This window comes from Pollachius pollachius (assembly GCF_949987615.1).
Source record: "Pollachius pollachius genome assembly, chromosome: 10".
Taxonomy (NCBI): Eukaryota; Metazoa; Chordata; class Actinopteri; order Gadiformes; family Gadidae; genus Pollachius; species Pollachius pollachius.
Genome location: NC_136943.1, coordinates 9,935,694 through 9,963,686, shown reverse-complemented (window position 1 = coordinate 9,963,686; position 27,993 = coordinate 9,935,694). Strand labels below are relative to the sequence as shown.

General features: G+C 48.2%; 2 protein-coding genes across 2 annotated transcripts in view; one reads left to right on the top strand and one right to left on the bottom strand.

Annotated features, from left to right (window-relative positions):
• The window catches only part of tmem265 (transmembrane protein 265), a gene marked incomplete at its 3' end in the record, with an annotated part of 40,555 nt that extends 24,250 nt beyond the window's left edge, over positions 1–16,305 (top strand). Inside the window, exon 2 of the mRNA XM_079745119.1 lies at positions 15,251–16,305. Within this exon, the coding sequence (XP_079601245.1) occupies positions 15,268–16,305 (1,038 nt within the window). The 5' untranslated portion in view covers positions 15,251–15,267. The remainder of the gene's footprint in view (positions 1–15,250) is intronic.
• On the bottom strand, positions 44–27,980 carry mrpl11 (mitochondrial ribosomal protein L11). Its single transcript, XM_079745116.1, has 6 exons — positions 27,897–27,980; positions 20,015–20,160; positions 3,412–3,507; positions 2,141–2,234; positions 1,122–1,281; positions 44–330 (listed from the first exon to the last, which is right to left on the bottom strand). Exons 2-6 carry the CDS (start codon positions 20,135–20,137, stop codon positions 225–227), a joined length of 579 nt encoding a protein of 192 aa, XP_079601242.1. The 5' UTR covers positions 20,138–20,160; positions 27,897–27,980; the 3' UTR covers positions 44–224.
• Between the last annotated feature and the right edge of the window lie 13 nt (positions 27,981–27,993).

Here is a 27,993-nt window from a genome sequence, read left to right as displayed (position 1 = left end):
ACAATAGGCACACAACTCTCAGAATAATATATAAGGCACAAAATCATACACAAAGCATTTATTTGAAAAAACGGATATACACACAAAACAGTGATGGTTTACACACAAAGAAATACAATGGTGGTATTTTTCAGATTGAAGTGTGTGATTCTCCTGGGAAAAATCAATATAAATACATGGAAGATATGAAAGAGGAAAAGGAGGCGGAGGAGGTGGCTGGCTCTTCACTTCTTCTTGACCAGTGCGGCGGCGGCAGCGGCAGCGACCGCGTCTGCTTTGAGCTTCTCCTCCCTCTCCTCCAGGAACACCCTGTAGTCCTCGGCAGACAGACTGCAGCCGGGGGAGAGCAGAGACACATTGATAAGCCCGAAGCCCGCGTGAAGCATCGCACATTTGATGGTTTGTTTTAAATCATTCATCAAGGTGACAAGGAGGCAGTGAGCGGACGTGGTCGTCCCTAACCCCGACCTCGGTCACCCCTGTAGACTACACCTCACGCCGTCCCGTCCCAAGTCGGGGGGGTAGACGGGGCGTGGGAGTGGGGGTGTGTCGGTGGTCGGTTATCTATCTCATGGGTTGAGCAGAAAGCGATGCTCGAGCAGGCTTGTAATGCCCTTGTCAGTGGTTCGGCGATATGTCTTTGAGAGGTGGCGCCGACAAACACCGCTGATATTAATCCATATTTAATTAGAATCCCGCTTGTGCTTCCTCCTCCCCGCCTGTTTAGCCCAACGCTGCTCTTCTATGGGGGGGGGGAAATCACGATTATTCAAAGGATTATTTTTGTGTTTCAAAACATGATTTATTCATTAAGCTTTTGTCTCAAATAAACAAAAACTATGTAACTGAGAACTTTTGAATTTCCCCTTAAAATACGTGAAATGTTCAAACCCAAAATAATGTACAAAAATGTATCCAGCTCTCCTATTTCTATAAAACAACAAAAATCGATTGAACTCGATTATATTAGTTATGAGATTGTGATCGCACAGCCCTAGGGGGGGCCACAGGATTACTAAATGGGTTCACACATCATTCTCACACACACACACACACACACACACACACACACACACACACACACACACACACACACACACACACACACACACACGTCTTACTCCTTGACGATCTCGATCCCCAGGGAGTTGGCCGAGCCGATGATGGACTTGACGACGAACTCCAGGGAGGCATCCCGGACCCGGAAGCACTCGTCCAGGGCCTTCACCTGGGCGATCTCGTACACGGCCCGGAGGGTCACCTTCCCCGCCGTCTCGTGGCCTGAGGGCGGAGGTATATTGTATGATGATTTTATTCATTAAATGTTTTATGGAAATTGCAGAAAAGCTAGATAGATATTTCTATGTTATTTTCTATTTGAACATTTTGTGTATTTTTTAAGGGGAAATTTCTTAGTTCTCAGTAACAAAGTGTTCTTTTAGAGAGAAATGCTGAATAAATGCATCATGTTTTCATACTAAAAAGTAATCATTTGAATAATCGTGATTATTATATTTTTTCCATAAGTCAAGCTGCCCTATGTCAAACAGGACCTAAGGACCCCAGGAGGAATGGTTGTGGACTGATGACTCCTAGACAAAAGGTTCTAAGCCTATGTTTTAGAATCTAAGCAGGGGGTTGAGCCACTGCCTGCTCATTAATCACATACACCCAGGGTAAAAAATACATCAGCCAAACGATGAAATATCACAAAATAGAATAACACTAGACTCATTCGTAAAACCAAAATCAATAACCGATTACAGATTCATTCAGACTCAAGAGGAGAAGATGGCTGGTTATCCAAAACAAACAATGCCTATGTTGCGATACAGCACTGGTGTGTGTGTGTGTGTGTGTGTGCGTGCGTGCGTGCGTGCGTGTGTGTGTGCGAGGTTTTGGATGACTTGTCAGTGACTAGCAGCAGAAGGTGGGCGCGTGGGTGGTTGGTTGGGGCTCTAAGAATTGAGAATCCATTATTCTCTTTCCAGATGCTTTCCACCGGGGAGACCCAGCGCAGGCCCGGCTCTCTGGGACCTCGTGCATAGAACATCCATCACTGGCAGGAAGGGACACCCCGGGCCAGGCACTGCTGCCGCCCCCATGACTGGTGAAAGAGGAGGGAGGGGGGGGGTCTCACCTGTCTTGCCAGCCCCCTTCTCGATGCCCGCCGCCTGTTTGAGGAAGTAGGACACAGTGGGCTGTCCGATCTTCAGGTCGTACGTCCTGTCAGGCTGCAGGGGGAGGGAGGGTGATGTCAGAAGAGAAAACATACAGACATTCGAATTTTGTTTTAAAAACCAGCCTCCCCCAAACACACACCTTTCCTATCACACACACACACCTTTCCTCTCTCACACACACCTTTCTTCTCTCACACACACCTTTCCTCTCTCACACACACACACACACACACACACACACACACACACACACACACACACACACACGAGATGTACTGAAGCCGTATTGAGAGGATAGCTTGGCAGCTGAACCGTCCCGCCTTGACCCTGGCTGGACAGGTCTTTTGTAGACAGGCTTTCTACCGCTAAAAGTATATCGTTCACAGCGTTTCAATCCTCCTGAGTGCTGTTACTTTGCCCCGTCAAGGCCACCCACTACATTTGACGATGAAAAGCCAGATAGAGGAAGACCGGGGGGGGCAAGGGGGTGTCTGTGTGGGTGAAATGACAAAGCTCAGTGTACATTAATAAGGTCATTAAAACCCGACAGCCCCTTAAAGTCCACTAGGAAGATATCAAGGCGGAAAACTGATAACGTATCTCAAATAGCCAATAAAACGGCGCCAAGGACCACATAAAGAGAAAATGGGATGCAATTAAAAGTTCAGCCACGGCATTAATGAGGCTCTGGCACCCTTGGACACCAGCAGGTGGCAGCGATGCGCCGGCACGATGGAGCAAGTGGGCAGTCAGAAGAGCCGGCCCTCAATATTGCATGTAAACGAATTCCCGCTTGTTAAGAGATTAGGCCCTCCCTGCTTATCTCCAGAAGGCGTCAGCCATAACTAGAGATATTTATTTGGATCAAAGCGAGAAGCTGCCTCTTTTTCCACAAGCACCATTAACAAACATACCATTCGTGTGTGGGGAGGCGTGTGTGTGTATATTTGCGAGGGTGTGTGAGGTGGGGGGGGACTGGGTGGAACCTTAATAACAAAATTGCAGTGCTGGTTTCAGAGCAATTTCAGGTCTCCTGCACACAGTTAATGCTCTCTGACTCTGAGTTCCTCTGGGTGCTGGTCCATTAATGAATGCAAATGGCAAAATGGAAAAGCTTACCTCAGTGGTACGAATATGAATAATGGAGGGCGCTTTGATAATGTTATGCGGCCCACCGAATTAGCCGTTGGAGGTGGAAGCGGCAGGCAGGGCGGCTGACCGGACGCACCTTCACGTGGATCCGGATGGGGAGCGGGATGCCTTCCTTCAGCTCTTTGGTCTGCTCGTTGAAGTCCTTGCAGAACTGCCCGATGGGGATGCCTCTCTGGACACGGGGAAGGAGCAGAAAGGAGCATTTGTTAAATTGGGATGCACTGTTATGCAAATGGAATTGTTTTCTGAGGTTTTCCCCTGACAAGGGACAACGGATGCAAATTATCTAGATAGGAAACACTGGCCCCAATGACAGTCCTTTGCACAGTCCCTGTAATATTAACTAACAAAAGAGAGCGGGAGAATAGATCTGGAAGTGAATGAATCTAAAGAATGATCAGCAAAATGCTTTTCTCGTACATTATGACTCTGGACTCACAACACACACACACACACACACACACACACACACACACACACACACACACACACACACACACACACACACACACACACACACACACACACACACACACACACACACACACACACACACACACAGTCTGCCTCCCCACCCCTAGAATACAAATGACCTGGGCAGTCAATCAATCAATCACCGCACTTCCGAGAGCTCTGACAATATGTGCACACATTCATGGGCAGGGTAGGCATGCTGATGAGTCGATACTGTGTGTATTTTTCTGTGCGTGCGTGTAATGTATACTGTGTGTTTTTTTTTCCTGTGAGTGGGTGTATACTGCGCGTGCGTGTATACTGTGTGCAAATGTGTGTGTGTGTTTTTCTGTGCCTGTGTGTTTTCTGGGAGTGTGTGGTATACACTGCAGTGTTCTGCCGTCAGCATCAGTATAGGTCCATACAGTTATTCCAGGCGAATGCATTGTGTATCAGTGTGTGTGTGTGTGTGTGTGTGTGTGTGTGTTTGTGTGTGTGTTCTGGGCGGCCTGTGACAGAATGCTTGTTTGTGCCTAAAGCTAGAGGGACCAAGTGATGAATGCGCCCCCCCCCCCTCAGCCATCACCAGGCCAACCAATGCAAAAAGCAAAATGGATGGATGACATTAAGTCAACACTCTGGACGACTGCATTTCTCTCTCTCTTATTCTCTCCATCCCTCTCCCTCAAGCCGGGTTTCCCTCGAAAACCCACCTCGCCGGCAATGGCTAATAAGGAATCTAATTACTAATGTCGGGCCATTTTTTAACTGACCTTCAGCGGCCATTTTCCCCAACGGCGCGATACTGATTAAACGTTAATTTCAGAAATGTGAAGGAGAGAGAAACAGGCAGACAGAAAAAAAGACGTACAGACAGACAGGACAGAGAAGAAAAGAGCGAAAGAGAGCCAGGACCAAGAGAAAAACACGAAAGGGAGAGAAAGGGAGACAATGTTCTTCTCGGAAAGGGGAAGGCGAAGTCTGAGAGAAACGCGCAGAAGCCGAGACAGTAAGCGAGCGAGAGAGACTGCGAGAGAAATGGAGATCAAGAAACAAGAAGAATGAGATGAAGAAAGAGCGAGCCAGAAAGAGCGAGAGCCAGAGAGCCAGTGGAAGACAGCAGGAGAGCGAAGGGCTTCTTCTTTCTTCTGTTCACTGATGCAACGCACTGGCGGGGCCTCCATCGGTCCATGCAGGGCAGCACACAGCAGAGCGTAGCCGTCACACACACACAGGCAGCCAGCGGTAAGTCACGGCCCCACAGACGCTTGCTCCTCCCCGACAACAGAGCGGAGACGATGTCCGGTTGAACTTATCGAAGCGGAAACTTCTCCGAACACCACCACTGCTAGGAACCGCCCAAAAAATAAATCAAATGAAAAAACCCAGTCCTCGATGAGTGAACACCTGATGAATGTTAAATGCACCGCCCGCCGCCTCTCTGCAGCCCCCCGCCACTTCGTTAGCCGCTAAGAGGAGTGGCCGCGTGAATTCATTAAATAACCAACGAGCCGATTGGAATCTCAGCGCGGCGCCGGAGCCATTGTTTCAGGGCTGAGGGCTTTGATGCAGATCACAATTTACTACACCCTAATGGAATGAGAACCCTCTTTAGACCCTGGAGCCCACACAACCGCTCCCCCCTCCACCTATCCCCCCCCCAGAGTCACCTCCACTCACGCTCTATCACCCCCACTATTTTCACCTCACCTTACTCCCCACTTTCCCCCCCCCCCCCCACACACACACACACACACACACTTCTTCCCACACACACACACACACACTTCTTCCCACACAAGCTGTTTCCCTACCCCCTCCTCCCTCGCCCACACATCCATCCAACCCCACTATATTTACCCCCCTCCCCAGACCCAAAGAGAGACAAACACAGACCCACACAAAACAACCCCACTTAGTAATCCTGTGTCCCCCCCCCCCCCCGTCCCTATACCCAGCGGCTGGCTGAACAGGAGGGGAGGAGGAAGCACAAGCAGGATTCTAATTAAATATGGATTAATATTAGCGGTGTTTGTCGGCGCAACCACTCAAAGGCAAACCCCCGGGCCACTGACTGGCGGTGCCTGAGCATTACAAGCCTGCTCGCGCTGTCGCTCTCTGCTCAATCCTTGATCAGATAACCAGGCAACACACACACACACACACACGTCTCTTTGGACTTGGGAAGCCCATATGGCATGACAGTTCCTTCCTCTCCAGCAGAGATAATTCTGCTAAAAGAGTCTTTAAGCACACAGAGGGAGAGAGCGAGAGAGTGAAAGAAATATGGGGGAGACGGGGAGGGAGATGGCGAGATAGAGACACGTTACACAGGCAGAATAAAAACACTAAAGATAGACGATTGTCAGCGCTTCACAAAAGCTTCTGGAGCAGAGTCTGGGCTCTGCTAAGAAATGGTTCTCAACCAGAGAGAGAGAAAGGCATAGAGGAGAAGCATAGAGGTCTCTGGGCAGGATGCCCAGAGACTTGAAGATAAGGCCAGTGTATAGAAGGCCCCTTAATGCCGGGGTAGAGCGGGAGGGAGAGAGAGAGGGAAACACTCCATCTGCACCAGAGGCAAAGTTGTCCTATTTTAATTAAGAGGTTCTCTAAGAGGCCCAAGGCATCGCGGAGGTAAGGTGACAATATAGAGCAGAGGAGTTCCACCGCTGGCTTCCCTCGTTCTGGCCACAGTGGTTTTCCCTGGGCAGGTCTCGGTGGCCAACTGTAATGGCACTCGCCCAAAAAACAGAAAAGCGAAAAGAGGAACAAAGCTGGCCGGCCATGAAAGCAAAAGGTTGCGATTGCTGACGCAACTTCCCCCAACGCTTAGCCTTCCAGCTCTGGAGCGCGCTAGTGCTGTCCATCTGAACATCTAACCATCCCCTGGGCCCAGCCTACCGGATATATATATATAATATATATATAAATAATACGCACTCGCTCTCTGACAGATTAGAGTCAGGCGATCTCCACTGCATAAAATGGCCGTAGCCCGACCGGGCCCTCTGTTCTGGCTCTTGATGCCTTCCCTCCCCCCAGTCTTCAAAGACTTCTGGGCGCACAGGCGACGCGATTCATGCTAATCTCTTGCCGATGTTACGCCCGTCAAACTGCTGCCGGCAGCTCTGTAAAGTTATAGCAGCGCCGTGGTGCCGTACAGCGGAAATTTGTTATAATTAAAAAAAAGGAGCAATTAGGCAATTAATATTTAAATCACAGCACTGCCCATTTTATTTGACCCCTTTTATGAAGTGTTATTCTCCCGCACTCCTTTGCTCGCTGTGTGTGCGTGTGTGTGCGTGTGCGTGCGCGTGCGTGTGTGTGTCGGGCCAATGTATGGTAATGTGATTGGCCTTTCAGCTTCACCAACTCTTTTTAACAAGATATGGCTCTGGCATGAGAGATGGCTGCCTGTGGTGGTGGTGGTGGTGGTGGGGTGGGGGGGGTGGAAAGGGGGAGGATGGCAGTGGGGCTGGGGGGAGGGGTTGATGGAAGCCAACTTGATGGGTTTGGAGAGTAAAAGGTGACAGCAGTGATGGGCGAGAGAGTCTGACAGCAGGAGAGAGCGAGGCGGCCGGCATATATGTGTATTTACATGCTCTAGTATGTGAACCGCAAGCATTATCTGTACTTGAACAACGCAATGTGTTGCTTCCGACCAAGGTTAGCGCCCTGCAGGGAGATGGAAGACAAACAGCTGAAGGCCAAAGGATGTGCTTATGAATATCGGCTCTGAGGATCTGAGCGTGTGTGAGTGTGTGTGTGCGCCCGCTCTGCTCCTTGCTACCGACGGCTGAACCTAATTCCGGTCTGACGAGCGCATTGGGAGAGGGGTGAATATATGAGCATATTAGGGTTGCCACGGACTGCTGACTGCGAGGGAGCGTTGGCCGGGTGACGCGTAGCCGCAGGTGTCTCCACAGCCCGGGCCGCGGCGGGCAGGGAGAGAGATGGAAGAGGTGGGCGGCAGAGGAGCGAGCGAGAAGGGGAGGGCGGTCGAGAGCCAGGGAGAGCGAGAGAGAGAGAGTGCGATGGTGAGAGATGAGATAGCAGAGAGAAGGAGTGCGGGGCCAAGAGGAGAGAATTCGTTCAGGGGAGCGTGCGACAACATGCAGATAAAACAAAATTAAGGACAAACGCATTGGCCGAGGCCTCGGGGAGGTGTGTTGGGGTACAGCGGCGCCTTCAGCCAGGATTAATCGCCCCTTGGCAACACCGGCTCGCTTGAAACATTCCCCCTCAGGAAGAGGCGGCGTCGGGGAGGGTGAGAGGGGGACGGGGGGATGGGGACGGGGCAAGGCAGGAGGCGAGGTTAATTAAACTCTGGCGTGTGAAACATGCCCATTCATTAGCTCCATTAGCGTGGTCATTTATTCTGCTCTGGAGTTTTTCCCTCGCCAGCCCGTGTTCAGTTCCATCGCCATTGGCATCATACAGCCGGATGGCTTTGACGCCTCCGGGGTCACAGCGCGGAGGTGTCATCACGCCACACGGAGCCACACCTGCTCCCCCCCCCCTTCTCTCTCGATTAAACTCTCGCTCGAGTCCCGACGGCGGCGCCCGTGTGAACGTGGCCCCCCCGCTGAAGAGGCACATGGCTGAACGACGACGTACAGCATTTGATTTTATGTTAATGCCTCAAACCACAGCCAGCGGGAAAGAAAAAAAAACATTTCCCTTCCACGACTCAGACTTCGACGAATTCCATTTGAGGCGTACAACTCCAACGCGGGCGGGAAAGGCATTTGATCCGTGTGGATTTTCTGTGGCTTTTTTCCGCAGTAGTAAATAAAGCCTACACATCTCGCTCGAGACAGAACAAAGCAGAAAAGGGAAAGAGAAAAAAGGAGGAAAAAGCTAACCGAAACAACCAAAATCAGTTAGAGTGAGAGAGGAGGGACGGACGAACGGAGGGGAACACAGAATGGATTGCATCACAGCAAAGCATAACATTTTCGACTCCATTAGGTTCCGCACGCAATCTTTCTGACAGTGTTGCTGCTTTTTCCTGCCACTTCCCATGATTAATCACGTGAAGGTGGTCACTGCCCCGCTGCGGCCCGGGCCCCCTCCACATCTCCACCCGCTGAAGATGACGGAGGCATCCTAAGATCTGCTGACAGCCGGCAGAGAGATGGAGGGGAGGGGAGTGGGAGGGGAGGAGAGGGGAGGGGAGGGAGGGAAAGGACCGAGGGAGGGGGTAGTGGAAGCTGGGAATGAATAAATAAAGGATCGCGGGAGAGAACAAGAAGAGAGAGACGGCGGAGAAGGGGAAGTGGGGAGGGAGAAAGAAACAAGAAAAAGGACTGTAAAATGTTAATAACACTGCAACGCCGACGCCGGCTGGCTGGCGAGTACAGCTGCTGCCGTGCCTCCCCAGAACATAACAGGATTTACACCTACATGCGGCTTTATTCAGAGCCTCTAACTACCAGCTGGTTTGGAATGGCACAACCCGTCCCTGAGAGGGAGACCGAGACAGACAAAGAGAGAGAGAGAGAGAGAGGCGCAGAGAAACAGACACAGACAGAGAGGGAAAGGGCGAGCGAGAGAGAGAGAGAGAGAGAGAGAGAGAGAGAGAGAGAGAGAGAGAGAGAGAGAGAGAGAGAGAGAGAGAGAGAGAGAGAGAGAGAGAGAGAGAGAGAGAGAGAGAGAGAGAGAGAGAGAGAGAGAGAGAGAGAGGATTGCACCCAGTCAGCACCCAGACGGAAGGTCCAGCTCAGGAGGGCAGGTGCAACCTGTCAACTCCGACTGTGCCGGAAGGTCGTCTCCAACCCCCACCCCCCCCGACCAATGTGCGTCTGCAGATCTCCACCTGGTCTTATGCGCACCACCCGCCAACCATAACCTTCCCATCAACCCTGCTTGCCTATTTTCCCTTCTTGTTATTTCTTGTTTTCCCTCTTACTCCCCAGCCTGAGAACCCCTGCTATCGCCCCCCACTGAATCCCAGCCACAACTCAGTGACCTTCAATCACACCCACAGGGAGCGTAGGAGAACCAGCCAGTGTGCATTGTCTGGCCCTCTTTACTGTCGTGTTGAAGTGGTTTTGTGTGTGTGTGTGTGTGTGTGTGTGTGTGTGTGTGTGTGTGTGTGTGTGTGTGTGTGTGTGTGTGTGTGTGTGTGTGTGTGTGTGTGTGTGTGTGTGTCGCCAAGAGAGCAAATGTGAATTGTGCCATGGTTGTGTATGACTTGTGTTTGTGTGGAGGGAGAAAGTACACATTTGTTGGGTGTGTGCGTCTCCTGTATTGCGTTATTGTGTTTGTGCAGAGGGAGAGAGAAGGTAAGTCAATATTGTCTACCTTTTCGTGTGTGTGAGTTAAGAGGGGGAGAGAGACAGGGCAAGAGAGAGAGAGAAAGCCAGTGAGTATTGTCTATTCTGTGTATGTATGTAGCGAGAGCAATTCTTGGGGGGAGGGGGTTGGTGTGTGTCTGTGTGTGTGAGAGAGCGAGGGCGGGCGAGAGTGGAATAAGCATTAGAAGAAGTTGACGGAGCTAGAAGAAGCAAGTGTACAAAGAGGGGGGGTTGGGGGTTGAGACGACACAAAGAATGAACAAAGAAAGAAAACTATACGCCGTGGCTAGGAAAATGGGAAATCTTTCTTCGCTGGGAAGCCAGCGAAGCGCGAACCTGAATCTGACAAGACCGATGACTCTCCAGCGCCTCCCTGCCTCTCTGGGTCTGATTAAAGTCCTGACTCTGAAGGGAGGCCACCGTAATAAGAGCGACTTTGTAAAGGGTCCACGCTTAGAGAACCCATAGGCCAAGTACACCTGGATGAACAGTATTCTATTGCTGAAGTAAGGTGCTAACCTTCGTCTAAGTCCCTGACATAACTTTATTAACACAAAGTTCTCGCCGCTCTGGGTCTGGCACTCTTCAATGTGCTGAAAGAGATGAAAGCTTCTCAGAACCTTGCCTGCTTGGGATTGTATTAATAATTGAGGACACCCAACATATTTGCCCCCATGGATAATACCTCAAAATGCAACGTTTTCCTTTTCTTTTCTTTTTTTTGCAGTACTAACAACGTATGCTGCACAGGAAAATCGATTTCCCGAAACGAATAGCCGGACTGTGGGGAGGTGTATTAAAGCTCCAACATCTGCCTTCCCATCAGGTCTAAATGAGCCTTCGGGCTTCAAACATCTTTCGCTCTTCTACTTGTCTTGCTCTCCCCTACGGGGCGGAAAGGCAAATGAGGCATAGCGTTGAAGTAAAGCAGAAGTGATTTCGAAGCAAGATACACCCTCGTGATCACCATAATCCAGCAATATCCTGTAACCGCAGACCTCAAAATATTCTAAATCCCTCCACAACGTCCCGCAGCTAAGAAAAAAGAAAAAAAAGAAGGTGGCGGCAGGGAGCCAGACGAAACGGGTGTGTGTGTATGTGAGAGAGAGACAGGGAGACAGAGGGGTAGAGAGAGCGAGAGAGGGAGGGCGAGAGAGAGAGCGAGGGGAGGGGAAAAGGGGTGAGTCGCGAGCACGTAGCCTGCTTACAAATTAATACCACAGTTATAAATGCGACTTTCTCTCGATTTTTTTTGTTTTTCTAACGCGGTGCCCCGCTGTTGTTAAATGCTACGTTCGTTTGGCAACAGACACGTCACGCTGTTAAACGGGGTACATCGCCATGCGGGGGATTCTTGAGTCCGGGATGCACTTATTATCAATTATTTCACGATTCTGACCGACTTTCAGCACCCGACACCTCACGACCAGAGCTCGACAGCACTGAACTCAACGCAGCTCCCTCTCCGCCAGGCCAGGGAGTCAGAACAGAGACAGTACGGAGAGGTGGCAGCTCCCGCTCCACCGAGCGCCACGGAACCGGCAGAGGGACATGACATATTTACAGAGGAATAAAATATCTTGGTCTCTTGGATGGCTACGGAGACCATTTTTTCTTTTTACAAAACTCCGGTGTAGTGCAGCGCTGGGTGCACTGACTTTTCTGTCTGCTATACGACGGCCGATAGCGTAGCCTACTATAGTTTCGAGAGGGAAAAAACAAGAAGCACGATTCTTACATGCGAATGCGACGACTTGGCAGGACTTTAGTGGATGGAGCAAGTTCAGCGTTGACCGTGGACTACCGTCGATTTAGGCTTGCACTGCGAAAAGGTTCACTTGCTCTCCACACACCTAAGTGGATTTACAGCTCAGGCGCAATACGAATGATTTGGGTAATTATACGATTTATTTGTTACGATTTTGATGATATACCGAAGCTATTGCAGTAATAAAACAGGTGTTGCATTGCTGGATGTTTGTGATAAATGAAGGGGAGGGAGGGGGGCGGGGGTTCAATAGCCTTCACATTGCCTGCATAATTTAAAGAAAACGATAAGAATCTAAATGAATGTAGGCCTATAGTACATCAGGACCGAGCTTAAACTTGAACTAGACTATGAAGGGGGATTAAATCAACAGATGTGTGGTCCCTGGTGATTTGCCGTTGATGTGATCAACAGAGGTCGAGCAACGGATTATCAGTAATTGCACACAGGTTGTATCGCTTGCCATTCATCTTTTAGCAAATTAAACAGAGCCGTTATTCTATCCCAACACGGTTCCTCCAAATGACTTGTGTGACACTTGTAAATAGGTGTATATTGTTATTCGGGCGAGGTCTTTCTACAGTGCGAGGCACTATAAAACGCTAGTGATAATGAATTGTGTTGGTGCTAAGTACTAAATCCTTCCGCTACCTGTTCATCCGCAGGCCCGTACCTTGACCTGCAAGACACTAATGATAATGAAATACCGATTTGACACACACACACACACACACACACACACACACACACACACACACACACACACACACACACACACACACACACACACACACACCAAATGTTGTGGATATGGAAAAAGTAGTAGGGCAGAGGGGTTGGTTTCACCTGCCCATGCATCTTAATAAAAAACAACTATAAAAATACCTCACATATGGACCGTAACATGCCATTACTCATACTTAGAGCCAAAATAGACTGTGAAATCGAGTGTCTGTCCTAGTCAGCTGCAGCAGGATTATTGATGAGGGAGTGTCATGTCACTCTCCCTCACTCAGAACAAAAATAAATTACCTGGATTACCATGTTGTATAAAACAAAAAAGCGAAGCGCAGAGGCTAACTGAGGCAGAGGACATCCTCCCCGAGGAAGATAAGTGAAAGGTGCAGGCTTGAAACTATTTACCCAAATAATGTTTTAAAGATAACGGAAGGCCTCCAACACGGCTAAACGGCTGTAGAGATCTTGTACACACACACACACACACACACACACACACACACACACACACACACAAAGTTCTTGCAAACATAATTCAAATATATATATATATATATTTTTTTTTAATGTCATTATTGCGCCGGCTCCCAGGTTGTTTCAACACCCAAGACACATCAAGTCTGGTTGCCTAGACTTGATTATGTGTCTTGGATTCGGAATCAAGCGGGTGCGATACAGAAGCGCTAGTGAGATAATAAGACGGTCAGTGGTGAGGGCTTTTGTCTGGCTTTTTATCCATTTATTTCCCTTCCTCTTTCCCCCGGAGGAAATTAATCAGTTATATGTCACATCCTCAGTCTCCGTCTCTGTTTGAGGTTAAATCGGAGCGATGTGTCTGCATCTTAGCCCATGTTCTCCTCTGGTATTAAAGATAGAGGGATTCCTGATAGGTTATCATTGTCCCCTGGCTTTACTCCCAAGTGGCTGGAAGTCACTCCATTTCCCTCCATCTTGCCTCTTCATAACTCTCTCCCACCTCGTCTTTATATGGGCCTTCTGCCTCCCGGCCCGAGCCTGCTTATGAACCGTTACCATCACGCAGTAACCCTTTATTAGGCATGTGCAAAGCCAAGACGCCTATTCATCTTTAATGTAGGCTCTTTCGCTGGGGCTCTCTCTCCCCACTGCATTCAAACCTCTCTCGCTCCCCCTTCAAGCCTTTCATGGCTAGTGTGTCTCCTTTCCCAATGTGCTGCACCCACACAGACACACACACACACTCACACACAACCACACACATTTAATCTGGACCTCCGCAGCCCTCCTCCAAGACTCCAGATGACAGACTGCAACACCACCAGCCCCCCCTCCCTTTCAGAAACGAGATCAGTGTGAAAAAGCGATTAGTGATTAGTGTCTACCAACATCGACCAAAAATCATCTACATCACATTCCACACATGCGGCGATTCACTCAAGAGACTGTCCAATTCCCTCTCCTCGAACCCTCTCACGGCGCGATCGCGCTAAAACGGTGGCGTTCGTTTGCGCCACATCAGCGGCCGCTAATGATTCCATATTACCATGCCATCGATCGGGTCAGCGGCTCGCCGCCGTGACTGTGGACCCGGACGATAATGGTGGCCCCTCCTGAAGTGGGCTTATAGCGGTCCAACGCCATCGCCTCGGCTCAATACAATAAAAAGAAAGGCTGGGTTCGATTCCACCGTGGAGTCGATGATCATCCCTCAGACGGGGATCAATACTGGAGGCTTAATACTGTCCCCTGAATGAGATATGGTATGGCAACAGAGAAACAAATACTCACATTCAGACAGCATCGGGGCCCCCAGCTTGACATGTGCACCCAGCGTGAGGAACAATTCAGAGAAATTATCCTTGAACAAATAGTGCGTTATCAATATTCAGCTGAAATGAGACGGTAATTTGAGGCAGCCGCAGGCGGTGGAGTGGGACCATGGTCTGTGTCTGTGTGTGTGTGTGTGTGTGTGTGTGTGTGTGTGTGTGTGTGTGTGTGTGTGTGTGTGTGTGTGTGTGTGTGTGTGTGTGTGTGTGTGTGTGTGTGTGTGTGTGTGTGTGTGTGTGGTGGCGATGAGCACATCAGGCTCCAGAAACAAAGAAGAAAGGTGGTACAAAGGGCGCCTTTGCAAAGCGAGTAATGAATTTATCACAAACACGATTAGTGAAATATGTATAAAAGAAAGTATAAGAAAGAAATTCAATAGAGTTTGTTTCAAGGGTTCAGGGTTATTTCAATGGCACACACACACACACACACACACACACACACACCCCTCCGTCTCTGAGTGACAAAGACACACACAAGAAAAAGAGAGAGAAACAAGAGATAGAGCTAGATAAACAGCCTTCCCTGCTGTATCCACCAGGTAGATGCAACCCAGAATGAACAGCTCGTTAGGCTGTGAATGTCTTCCTACCAGGCAACCAACATCAAACCAGCCCGTTATTCTTTAATTAGGGTCTGCGCAAACCTCTGCATAAACACGTATCAAAACAAAACCAAACATACGTTTTACCCTGTGTGTTTTACGTGACTGTGATGACTCAGACATGCCGGGTTTCATTCTACCCTCTATAAGAAAAAAAAAGTAGGCCACAGCTCAGCCTCTCCCTTTATACGGTTTGACAGTCAAAGCACCAGGCGGTGAACGGCGCGCTGCGCTCTCTGATGTCCCCTGCCTCTCTTTCCAGGCATGGTGCCCACGCCCCAGGTGTGCGTATCAACCCTGGTGACAGTGAGCACGATGGCGGTGGTGGACCTCTACCTGCTGGAGCAGAGCATGCTGGGGGCCCGCGGCCTTCCCGGGCCCAGCACCTGGCAGTGCGCTACCGTGCTGCTGGGCGACGCCGGCTTCCTGCTGGCGCTGCGCTTCGTTTCGGCCGGGGTGGTCTCCGAGGCGCGCTCCCCGCACCGCGGCTTCGCCAACGCCCTCTGGTTCCTCTTCCTCTCCCTGCTGCAGCTCAAGCTCTTCTTCGTCTGCCACAACTACCGGCAGGAGCGCCGGCCGCCGGACCCCCTGGCCCGGAAGACGCTGACCCTGCTGCTGTCCATCTGCCTGCCCTCCCTCTTCCTCATCCTGACGGGCGCCGACAGCATGACCCCCCAGCGCCGCAAGCAGGAGGTGCGCAGCCGCCTCCTGTGGGTGGTGGTGGACCTGCTGGACCTGCTGGACCTGCAGGCCGGGCTGTGGGAGGCCCACGGGGGCCCCGCGGAGCACGGCCTGCCCGTCTGGGTGGAGGGCCTGGTGTTCTTCTACTGCTACGCCCTGCTGCTGCTGCTGCCCTGCGTGGCCCTCACCGAGCTGGGCTCCACGGGCCTGCCCGGACAACGGGGCCCCCGCAGGGAGGCGCTGTACCCGTGGCTCAGCCTGGTCACCATCAACATCTTCACCCTGGGCCTGAGGGGCACGGGGATGCTGTGGTACCGGGACTCCCGGGTGTCCACCGTGTTCCTGGGGAAGAACCTGCTGGCCCTGGCCGTGAAGCTGAGCTCCGCCTGGGAGAGACGCGGCCAGGACCGGGGGGGCGGAGGGGCGGCGGCCGGGGCCGGTGCGGAGCCAGGAGGGGGATCCTTACCCCTGCCAAGCCAGGGCAGGGTGGAGGCCGGGGAGACCCCCCAGTCGGCGTCGGCTCCGCCCTCCCGTTATCACACACTGACACACACCCAGAACAACAGCCTGGCCAGCCTGGGACCCAGCGAGGCACCCTCCTTCATCTCCCATGAGCTCTAGAGAGGCGCGCTTGATTTTAGACGCGCCCCATGCATGTACGGAGCGCCATGGGCGCGCCACCCGTACACACGACCAGAGGACGCTCGTGGGCGCACCCGGACGAGGAGACATACTCATCCATGGACCTAATGCTCTGGGTGGGTCGATGTGACCACGCATCCATAACTGGGGAAATCCATGGACACTGATGGTGGAGGATTAGCGATGATGGCTGTAAACACATTTGTCCTGTTGTATTTTTGGGCACATTTTGTTTTATTATACATTTTGTAAAAAATAAAAACGAATAAAATAAAAATACAATAAGCATTGAAGAAATATTGATAGCTCCAATATTCCTTATTGTATATAATTTGTTGTGTACATTTTAAATCTAGACCCTCACACCAAGAGGCAAATGTATTTCCCTTTTTACTCGTGTTTTAGCAGAAATATAAATAAATTCTAGGCTGATAAGACGGAAAATATGGAAATCATCAATATTTATACCGTAAGATGTTTAACGGTTGAGATGTTAACGTACATAGAAGTTTGTCTAACAGACCGATATAGCCACGTTCCACATCACAGCCCTACTGCTTGTTGAGAAACCATTTCTTTTACACAACTTCTGTCCTAAAACCGACCCTCCATCTCCTATATAAAAGCCACTGAATAAATTTTAACAAGGGCAAAAAACATAAACAAAGCCCCTTGTCCTTTTCCTTTTACTTTACACATGCTGTCTTTAATGATGGTATTGCCTTTAACCCAGATGATGTGTGCAATGGTGTCTTTATGGCCGCGGTTTATCAAGCCCACGCATGCTGACATACCGCTGGGGGCCGGGGGAATGGAAGATCTACAGTACTGTCAAGTGCCTTGTTTCCTTACGCCCCCCCCCCCCGGGGTGTCAGTCGACACACATTAAACACACCATGTGGACTTGGATGAATGCCCCGTGTTTACTGTGAACTTCTGCTGCCGTTATTAGGTACAATCCCAGGAGGACGCCGCACAAACTGTAATAAAGTGTTTCATACTCCTCTGCCGGGGCTGACGTGTGGCTGGTTATCATGTTGGGGCCGTATTGGCAGGCTGTCAGCCCCCGCTAAGGGACCGAAGAGGGCCGACGAAAAGGCTGCCGGAGCCAAGAACACTCAACTGTCTTACACATTAGCCTTGTGTTTGTAATTCAACCAGATTTCAAGTATTTCCTGTACCAAACTGAAACAGCAGTCGTCAACAACGTTTGCTTATTCAGCGCCACATCTTATTTCACCTCCACAGCGCTTTGTTCAGTAAACAGGGCGACGATCCCAAAAGGGTTGGTTTTTTCGGATAGCAAACCACCAGTCACCGAAAGGCTGTTGCATTTTTAACACGCCGGGGAAAACGTTGTTTTTCTTTGTCAGTTGACAGAGCGGGGAACCGTGAAAGAGGGGGACCCATCGTTTAAACCCACCTCCGATAGTCACGCTGTATTGAGCGCACAACATAAACTGAAGCGAGCCCCCTTCTTCCTAGTTTCATGAGGGAAGAGATAGTTCCAGAAACCAAGGTTGCTTGCATCATACAAAAGAAACCAGAGCGAGCATCTTGCGATTCTTTTTCAACGCTTCACAAAGGGCTTTCAGTGGTGCTCCTGAGCCAACGCCACGCTCCTCTGCCTGCTTCTCACCCGTTTATCTTCCCTCCTAATTTGATATCATATTTGTTCAAGTGCCAAAAAGCTGCTCTGTGATTTATGAGGCAGGCTTATTGACATTAAAATGTGGACGTCAATTCACACAGTCGGGTGAAAAAAATAACTATTTATTCTGGGCTCCTCTGGGAACGTTCACTCTTGTTTCCCTTGGTGATTTCACTCCCAGTGAATCTGCGGCAGGATGTGCACTATGGAACAGTCACACCGTCTATCTCGCCCACCCTCTCACTTTCATCTCTCCCTGCCTCCATCGCTCTCCATTTCAAACACTCGGCATTCTGGGTGCTCTCCCCATTGGCCGACTACTCATTTTTCTATTATAAAAGCTGTGGAGTCCACAGGCAGCATGCCGGGCAAATGACTACCCCCTTGGATTTGATACACCTGTTAAGCCCCAGATAACCACGCTCAGCAGCCCTCTTCCAGCGACCACGACTCCTTCACTACGGTCCAAAGGATCTCTCGCCCAAAATTCCTCCTCTTCCTCCTTCTCCTCCCCCACGCAATCAAAGTTCCCTGCATTTGTTCTCTCCATTCTCCACATTCCACCAGCCGCTCGCATTTATTTCAATCCTGGACTGTAATTATTTTCTGTCGGTTCTCTCCTGTCTCCGGCACCCCTTCTTTTTTATTTCTCTCGTTTGTTTAAATTTGCCCCGGGGCCGACCGGCAGCCGTACCCCCACCTCTGCACTTCCCCTGTCACGGGTGGTTAGGCAAGGAAAGGCAAGGGAGAGACGAACCCAAGGAGAAGAGATGCTGCAAGATTAAAGGGTCCGGCCCGCTGCCCAAAGTGGAGCGGGCTGCCGAATGCCATTTATTTACAGTTTTCTACCACACACACACACACACACACACACACCGAGGTTCATACAGCGGGCCGCCACACACAAAGACCCAGACACAGGCACGCCTGCGTCGAAGCGCTCGCTCCGTGCCACAACAATGCCGAACATGACACGGCCAAAATAACAGGGGAGTTGTGTCAAAGCAGAAAAAAAGCCACCTTAACACAAACATGGTGGCTTTGATTTGCTCCGCTGTGGCTCAACGTGCCTCATTAACGTCTGCGCCACGACATCAATCCCTCAGAGCGTGCGGGGGTCCGCCCGACCGCCGTGTTACCGCGTGCGAGCGAGGGGGGGGGGGGGGGGGGGAGCCGGAGCCGGAACGGGGACGTCTGCATCATTTATCACCGCCACCGAGTTCTTACGCTCGATGGGGGCCACCGGCTTTGTGCGGGAGGAATATTTTCGTGTGACACCACAAAGGGATGTGGTGATCAAGAGCGACACGCCGCTGCGACACCCCCATGCTATATTCGTCTTTTTTTTATCCCAGACGGATAAACTGTGCCTACTGTACTGCATGCACCCTAACCCTGAACATCTTTCAAAAACACAGAAACAACCACATGGCTCTGACACATGGGGACTGACGCGAGGAAAAGTGTTCAACTCGATTTCTTCTTCTTTTACCGCACCTTGTTAAGTGAAACGTATATATACGTATATGCAAACCACGCATACATATAACAAACCTGGGCGAACACATTAACATTAACAAAAGACCTGACTGAGGATAGTCTAAATCGTTCGCTGACACCTTTGGTTCTGGGGATACTGTGGAAGCCTTTGGTGTTGAAGACCCCAAGCAGAGTGAAAAGGTTGCAGGCTAAGGTGGAGCGTGACGGCCCCGGCAGCGCAGAGCCGTCACACCAGAATGGGAATGAGAATATGAACAGAGGCCCTGGGCAGCTGAGCCAGGGGAGTGATTGATGTACAGGTAGGTTGGGGGGGGAAGGTAGATGTGGGGAAGCTGGCTACAAACAAGACAGGTCACGCCGGGTCGAATAAGATGATGCCTTTAGTGAGAAATCTTCCAAAGATTGTGATTTCTTTCAATGGTAAATGTACACAATGTGTGGATGGATGCAGTGTTGAAGCATGATCCGGGATGAGAAATCAAGAGGAAAAGGATGGGAAAAGGATGGCACATAAGAGTTTTTTGCTTGGGACCTTACCTGTCCCAGGATGGGGCCAAGTGGGGGTCCAGGGACGGCCTGTCCAGACCTCACTATGGCCCGGATCATGTTGTTCACATCCAGCTTCTTAACCGCTTTAGCGGCCTTGGAGATCTTCGACATAGTGGTGGTTGGTCTGTTTGCTCCTGGAAGGATAAGGAGAACACAAACATACTTCATACCAATTATATAAAAAGTGGGAAGATAATTTAGCCCCCGGAGCATTATGAACTGCTGCAAATCATTTACACGGTCCTGATTGTTGAAACATCATACACACGTCAAAACTGACGCCCACGGGCCTAAACTCCAACGTCTATCCATTTTAAAAGGTGTTGAGCAGCAACACAAATCTTTTGCCTTCCATCAACACAGCAGAAGACCTCTCATCTGGTAGAGTTTCTGGTAATGATCAGCAAGTGGATACAACTGTGGGCCTCTGCTGCGTGCAGCTGGACAACCTGCAAGGATTTTTAACTTCTGTGTGTGCTCAGAACACTGGCAGCATGCCAAAAACCTTCACCACCTTCAGTCTGCCTCCTACTAGTCTGTCCCCACTGACTCCCTGAGCTATGGCCTAGCACTTAACCGCTCCCACCCCAGCCCTAGACCCCCCCCCCCATCCCCACACACCCCTCCCTCCCCAAGTCCCTCCATGAGTGACAGACAAGGGTCCTTCTGGTCGTCAGCTGTAATTGGACAGCGGGTTCAAGAAAATATTAATATGGTGCATGTGTGGACAGGGTGGGTAGGGGTCACTCCACAACGGAAGGATGGCAAGTGTGTTCGTTTTCACTCGACCGCTCAATGCATTTGGCAAATTAGAACTTAATTAGAGGAGTGTGGGCGGGGGCGGGGGCAACTGGCCTGAACTGTTGGCTGTACTTTAGTGAAGCAATAGACATAAAATAAGGCCTATAATCTACTGAAGAAAAAAATGCAGCTATGGCAGTTTAAAAAAAAAAGGAAAGAGAAAGTAAAGAAAGATCAATGACTGGAGCCCGGGGGACAAATAGAGGTTTTAATGCCCGGACGGGTAGTTCTGGGGGGGCTCTGAATTCAATAAAGGCAAAGTACTTTGTCGGAGAGTGAAAGTCGAACCATGTTTCCCTCCAGGAACCAATGGGCTGGGGAGGGGCAACCAATTAGATCAGCAAAATAGGCAGCGGCACATGAGGACGTATGGAGCCCCCTGTTGCTCCACCACAGAGCTGCAAACCTCCCGTGAGTTCTGCCTGAAAAGCCTTTCTATCTGGGCTTCTAAGTAACCCCAGGGGGGCTGTCAGAGGGCGCGCACCGTGTAGTCCAACCGCTGCTTTGGTGCAGTTTAAAGCTGATGAGCAGACTACTGACAGCCGCTCGGAAACCGAATCTATTTAGATACGCGAGTTGCTTTAGTTTACGTCAACACTGGGATTTCAGTGTTTCGCATGCTTATTTTGGGTGCAGGAGGGTTCCTGGGAAATTTGATTGGAAAAAGCAGGGCAGCATACATCAAATCCTGAGTGAAGAAACTCAGTTATCAAACATGACACAAGCTGCAGATGGGCTGAGCAGAAATTCCAATCGTTTGTTGGCAACCAGAAAAAACGAACACAAACCAAGGCGTCAACTTCTTCAGGAATAGAATTCCAATCCAGACACACAAAACGATTTGCTATCGCAGAAAATGCAGGGCTTAACTTCGACCTAGCCGGTCGGCGTGAACACTTTAGAAGTGGTCGGGTGAGGACCCGGCCGATCTCAGTCATTCACCATGATTGATGAAAATTGCTGTTACTTTGACTTAGAATGGATGGAGTGATGCTCGCTGAGTGTTGGAGAAGAAGCATCACAGTATCACACAACAGAAGGTGTTTTTGGACATTGAATTATCTCTTGTGGGTGCCAAAGCAAATCCAGGGTCCGGCAAAGCATAATCCCGACCGCCAAAGTGTAAGTTAATGACTAAAATCGTAAAATATAGTCTTGGCCAACGGATAGCGGTAGGTTGGAGACCTACTAGAAACCAACCAAGCGCCTGTTATTGTCAGACCCATGGATAGGAACGGTCTTTGGCCGGCCAGCACCGAAGAAGGTCGCACTGGTCCAATTGATTCAATGAATAGGAAGTTAGAACTGTCCGTTCTTATATATTGAATGGACCAGGCTTTCTGAAACCTTTGCTGTAAATGCAAAATTAGCCATACAATTATTCCCGGTTATGTGCCTCTATTTTCTTGTGACGCTGACAAACAAAGCCCACAATACTTATGGCGGCAAATCACTGCCAAAAGTAGCAAGCAACAATGACTTTACGCGTGCACACAACTAACACATCTATGCACAAATTTTTTTATTGAGAGCACTTTTACTGCATTAGCAAAAAGTATTTCTCTTCTTGCGAGCGCAATAATAAAGCCATTAAGGGGAAATCATTCCTTGAGTGAGCAAATAATGTAAGCAGCAGGAAACCGACACCGCCCCCCCCCCCTGTGCACAAATGCCGTCTTTGCCTTAGTGATCGCAAAGTGTTTTCCTGGTAGCTCGGATTTTTTTTTTTATCCGCACGCAATGGTTTTCTTTTTGACACTACGTCCGCAGCTCCAGCCTCTATGGAAAGCACTGTAATGGAAATTAGCACAATTGCCTGGTAATATATATTTTTTTCTTATATATATATATATTCTTTTCTTGTTAAAAGGGGTTTCATTTACTTAAGCCTAATATAGATTTAGATTTATCAAATGGTCATATATATGACACTAAATACATGGATTTCTGTCAAATAAGGTAAAACAGACTCGTTGCAAAAAATGTTCGCGGATCATGCATCACCCCCCATTCTCACAAGCTCATGTTTAATTTGCGCTCAAGATAAGGTCTGGTTCCCCTCCCTAACAAAAAGATGTATGCCCGGTATGAGATAAACCAATCACAACCGTTTATCTAACATGAGGTGGGGTAATACGATGATGGTTCAGAGGAGTGCCGTAGAGGCGTTTTCATTGGCTGATGGAGAACGGTCTGTTGGTTACGCTATCGAGACACTGTTAAACAAACTGGATGGTATACTTTCACTAAAATAAGAATAAACGACTGCAGTTAAAGCTTTTGTTGAGAAGAAAGGTTATTTCGTCACCAAGTGCTGCATCACATGTTTCATTGCTATGATTGGTTGTAGGCCTATCCAATCCTGTCCAGAGGCATTTTGTTCTGCACCTGTTGGTGCCGCCCTTTGGAAATCGAAAACGAACAGAGAGGATCTATTGCAGTTTACAATTTGTCTGACGATGCAAGGCTAATTGTTAACCAGGAAAAATTCATGAACACTAACGCTCAGTTTTACACAACTGAATTGACATTCAGATGTTCTGGTCAAAGATTGTGGAGGTTTAGCTTATTTAAGAGCTTGATTAAGCTCTGGGTGAACAAAGTAATTGAGCCTTGCAAAGCATGTGGTGTTCTGGAACCAAGTTCTGCCACTATTTTCTCTGATGCATTCCTGCCAGGAAACTGCAGTGAGAGAAATGTAGGCTGCAGCGCAATTTGTTTTACTTGTGGGTAATGCCTCTACAAATGTATTGTTGACAAATTCATCAAACATTTAAAAAGCGTTTGCATATCAAATAAATAAAAAGGAGAGAATAATTTCAATCAAAAAGCTGAAACGTCATTCCAGTGGAAAGTCCTTGATAATCAGCCTGTGCATTTTGTGAGTACAAGGGACACCATGAAAAGCTCTATTCTATTCCCAGAGTCATTGTTAACCTTCATCATCCATTCACTGTGATTCCACACAACAAACCTTGTCTGGTATTCAGAATTCAACATGGTGCTTGGTCAAATCTAATTAATGCAGACTTAGTATCTGAGGCAAACAAGCAAAGATTAACAATTCATTTGTTGACAGAAAATATGCACATGCACGTGGGCTAAACACAGCGGTGCTACTGCTGCGTTTAGTCGGGATACGGCGTCTTTTGTCATTTTATGGCAGAAGTCTCGTCCATTACCCGCATGGGGTCAGTGAGGCCTGCACAGCTGCGTGTCTCAGGTCATAATTAAGGACGCTAAAGGGAAAGTATTTTGTTGAGCAAAAAAGTCCCCATGCTCAGTTTCACTACAAATGCCTGACATTTTATAAGCCACAAAAGAAAGGCTTTTCCGTTTTTGTTCGGGACAACTAAGTCCCGAACAATATGAGTTGAATTTGCACCAAGTAAATTTGTGTTAGCAATTGCCGCCTTCATTGTTCCTGACACACAATACCCATCTAATTACGTCCATGTGAGACGCCGCTTAGTAATCTGATCACATCCCTGATCACTTCCGACTAGTGACAGACTGTGTCTTGCATTGTTTACTCAGTGTTATGAAGATGGTACCTGAAGCTTTTCTGATGATTCTCGGATCCAATAACGAGACATTTTTGTGTCATATTAAAGCCAGGAAAAACACTGCGTGTTCTTGTCTGGTTGGTGTTCCAAGTAAGGCTTTGAACCGATGTTTTTGGTGCGTTAGATAATACCTAAGATATGTGATCCTTAGGGAGTTGTTTTTTTAATCTAGGTTGAAATCCTCAATGCTCATTTACACAACTACAACAATAATGAGCAACAACAGCAATCTCCTCCTTTGGTAGACAATCCAAAGGGAAACCTCATGCTATGCGGTTACCTTGACTCCCACACAGTTTCAGAGAGCAATGCAGCGCAAGTGAAAAAGAAGCCGTTGTATGTCTCGCAAGGTCTCATTAACCAATATAGGTTTAACATTTGTGAACTCTTAGACAAACCATCTCACTAAAGGTCACCATAGCATTGGTATGACTTAGCGTCAGAAATAGGCAATCAGAATACTGATACGGGAGATAATTGCAAAAAAAATGGCCTTATCTGCAAGGCAAAAATACGTAGTTTCATGCCGTTAAATAAAAGTCGGCTTGGCTGTAGTGAACAGATACATCTTATACGGCCAATAACCTTGAAGCCTTTACACGCATCGGCCACTTCTAAGCACCATAACATTTTTTTAAAAAAAAGTTGTGATTTGTTAGGCTTTTGAAAATATGGGATTCTAGATGGGGAGGGGGGTGGCGCACAAAAGCGTGCACAGGTTGAATACTGATCAAATCGATCATCCCGGATCTCCTAATAGTAGGGAGCCGTGATCCGAGGGCTAGTCAAGATGGTCCTGATGAGATTAGAGGATTAGCCGACATCAAACGTAGTTACAAAAGGATGGGCGGTATTCCGGTGTTGTTCCACATTAGTATTCCTCTGTCATATACCACACCTTAGGCAGCGTATTGATTGCTGGATGGCAAGTGTTAAGGGGCCCCTCAAACAGGACAAATAAGTCCAGATGAGTGTGAAAGATCCCCTTAGGGGCTCAAAACAGAACTTGTGTAATTCTGGTTTTAGCTTCGGTAAGAGAATGTAGGACTGCCCTTAAGCAGGTCTTTACATAACTCTGACTGCTGTGAGGAATCGTGTATTGGCAGCACAACATCCACAAGTCATCCCTGTGCTTCAAAAAACGCAATAAAAAGTAACAAATCACACTGTGTCGCCCAGCACCAGGCCTCTGGGTAGAGCATCGCTATGTGGGTTGAATTCGCAGTTGAGATACACTTCACTCCCCCAGGTGCTGTGGCGGGCTGACGGATATTTCTATCTGCCACTTGGAATTTTTACCTGCCACCTTGGAAAACATTGGTCTTCAACACAGAGCGGTAGAACACAGCTTTGAAACGCCCACCATTAGGATTGATGCACATAATTGGCTGATGGCAACACTAGAAGACAGCAAACGCCTGTCGCTCAAACGGCATAGCATCCATCGGCAATGACATGTGGGCCATGTCATATTTCTATCAAGTGTGACACTGACACCCACACACACACACACACACACCCACACACCTACCTCTAACAATTTACTGGTCTTGGCAGGTGTTAATTTCAGGACCATCTTCAGTTAGGACTGGCAGCAACAGAATAGCAATAGAGAGCATGTTCCATTGAGGTGGTGAACTGAGAAACATCTAAAGCTACATCAAGAGACATTGAATATGATGTATTGATGTATGTGGTTTATTATTGATGTCAATAATAAACCACTACTCACATCAATACATAAAATGTTACATCCCTTGATTAAGTCTAAAGGCTGTCTTGTCATCTTTTGGCATAACAACATGGGTTGACGCTAATGTCCACATTCATATTATCGATAGCATGTCTAAAATACATCATTATCATCAGCCAGCTCTATTGCGGATGGGGCGACGATCTACCGATTTATTGATGTCACCATCAATAAGGAGATAAGGGTAGAGAGATGAAATAAACTAGAGGGAAATAACAAGTGAGTATTGAGTTCAGAGAGCGAGTAAGTGAGAAGAATGTCATCACTGTGTTATCCCCAAGCAGTAATTGGTCCCAGTAGCAATTTAAATTCTTAATACATTTTTAGTTGTTACGCAAGTGGTTTTAGAATTTTCTTGTACAATAAAGCCTGATGATATAGTCTAGGCTACGTAGTTGCATTTCAACAGGGGCTTATTTCATCAAGGCATTTTACCTAAGTGTCCCTCTCAATTAGGGCTTCTCTAATTAATACATTTTGAGGCACAAAGGATGCCAGCTGCTATCCAGATAGTGATAGCTTTAGGTGTGGATATGGTAGGACTCCTTATACGCCTTATTATGTCTCTTGGGCTTTTGTCTCAGCGTTTGTTGGGAAACTGCTACAATTAAATATACATCAGGCCATTTTCCGTACAATAGTCATTAAGAAAATGTGTTTAGAATCCAGTTTATATTAAAATGTTAACCAAAAATAAAAAGAATCAAGACTAATCGACAGAAGAGCAGGCTTAGCTTATAAATACGTGCATGCTAAGCTTATGATGTGTCTATCTTCCCATTAAGATAGAAAGGAGAAGAATTAGGACACATACACGTAGAGCGATAACAAAGGTCCCAATAACGGTTTGCGACATAGTGGAACAGTTATTTGAATAGGATGTACGAGTCTGGTGTGGAATCTATTTTACCCAGGCTAAATATTTACGGTCATGGTACATAGGGTGAACATCAAGAGAACATGCAGAGCGCGGATATTTAGTGTATTATACCAGAACCAACTTGCTTCTAGGTGCCAGTGATCAAAAAGAGAATACTTGTAGTGTAGTGAGATAGAATATTACCGTAACCAAAGAACACATTTCAACCGTAAAAAAATGTATTCATCAGGCACAATCAGATGAAGCGACCCTTCATTATAAGCAACACTTGTTTTGACGCAGTTAGATGGGTTCATATTATGAAGAAAAAAAAAGGGAAACCCATTTTATAACGTTGGCCATTGATCATTTTAGGAAGGGAGCAAGCACTGCCACCTTGTGACCTTCATGACATGGACGCATTTCACACAACCTTGTCATTCATGCAAATTCCCCTCCACTGTGTCTAACTTTCCGGTAATACATAGGCTACATTGTATGTATTACATACATTGCTACAATTTAATCTTACAGTGGTTGTCTAAAGTTTCAGTTATATCTTGCAAGAGTAGCAAGGTAGTAAGCTGAAGAGCATTAAAGTGGAAATGACAGTAGTGGATAACGTCAGCGTATGATAAAGTACAATCGTTGTGATTTAGACGGATAGTGTAATAAAATAAACGCAGACGCCATTTATAATTGAAATGTGATTAAAGCGTCTGTAATTATTTGAACGTTAAACATGCTAACGTCTGCTTAAATAAGTCCACTTCCATGCAACTGTCGAGTTACTGTAACGACATTTACTAGGTTCGCATATCCATGTTAAGCATCATCCAGCTCACACACAGCATTATTGATCAAGATTAATTTACCGCTATATTATCATACCTGGGACTTGATCTGGACTTTCACGCTGTTGACAGAACCACTAAGGGCGCAGCCATTTTGAATTACTCAATGGAGCTTACGACGAGAAGCGATTGCT

Bases quoted from the DNA above. Each gene is read 5' to 3' on its own strand.
- mrpl11 (XM_079745116.1), bottom strand. From the start codon at position 20,137: ATGTCGAAGATCTCCAAGGCCGCTAAAGCGGTTAAGAAGCTGGATGTG. The intron at 2,235-3,411 runs GTGCGTCCGGTC...CTCCCCCTGCAG, and splicing joins CCATCCGGATCCACGTGAAG to CCTGACAGGACGTACGACCT. The intron at 331-1,121 runs GTAAGACGTGTG...CCCCGGCTGCAG, and splicing joins GGGATCGAGATCGTCAAGGA to TCTGTCTGCCGAGGACTACA.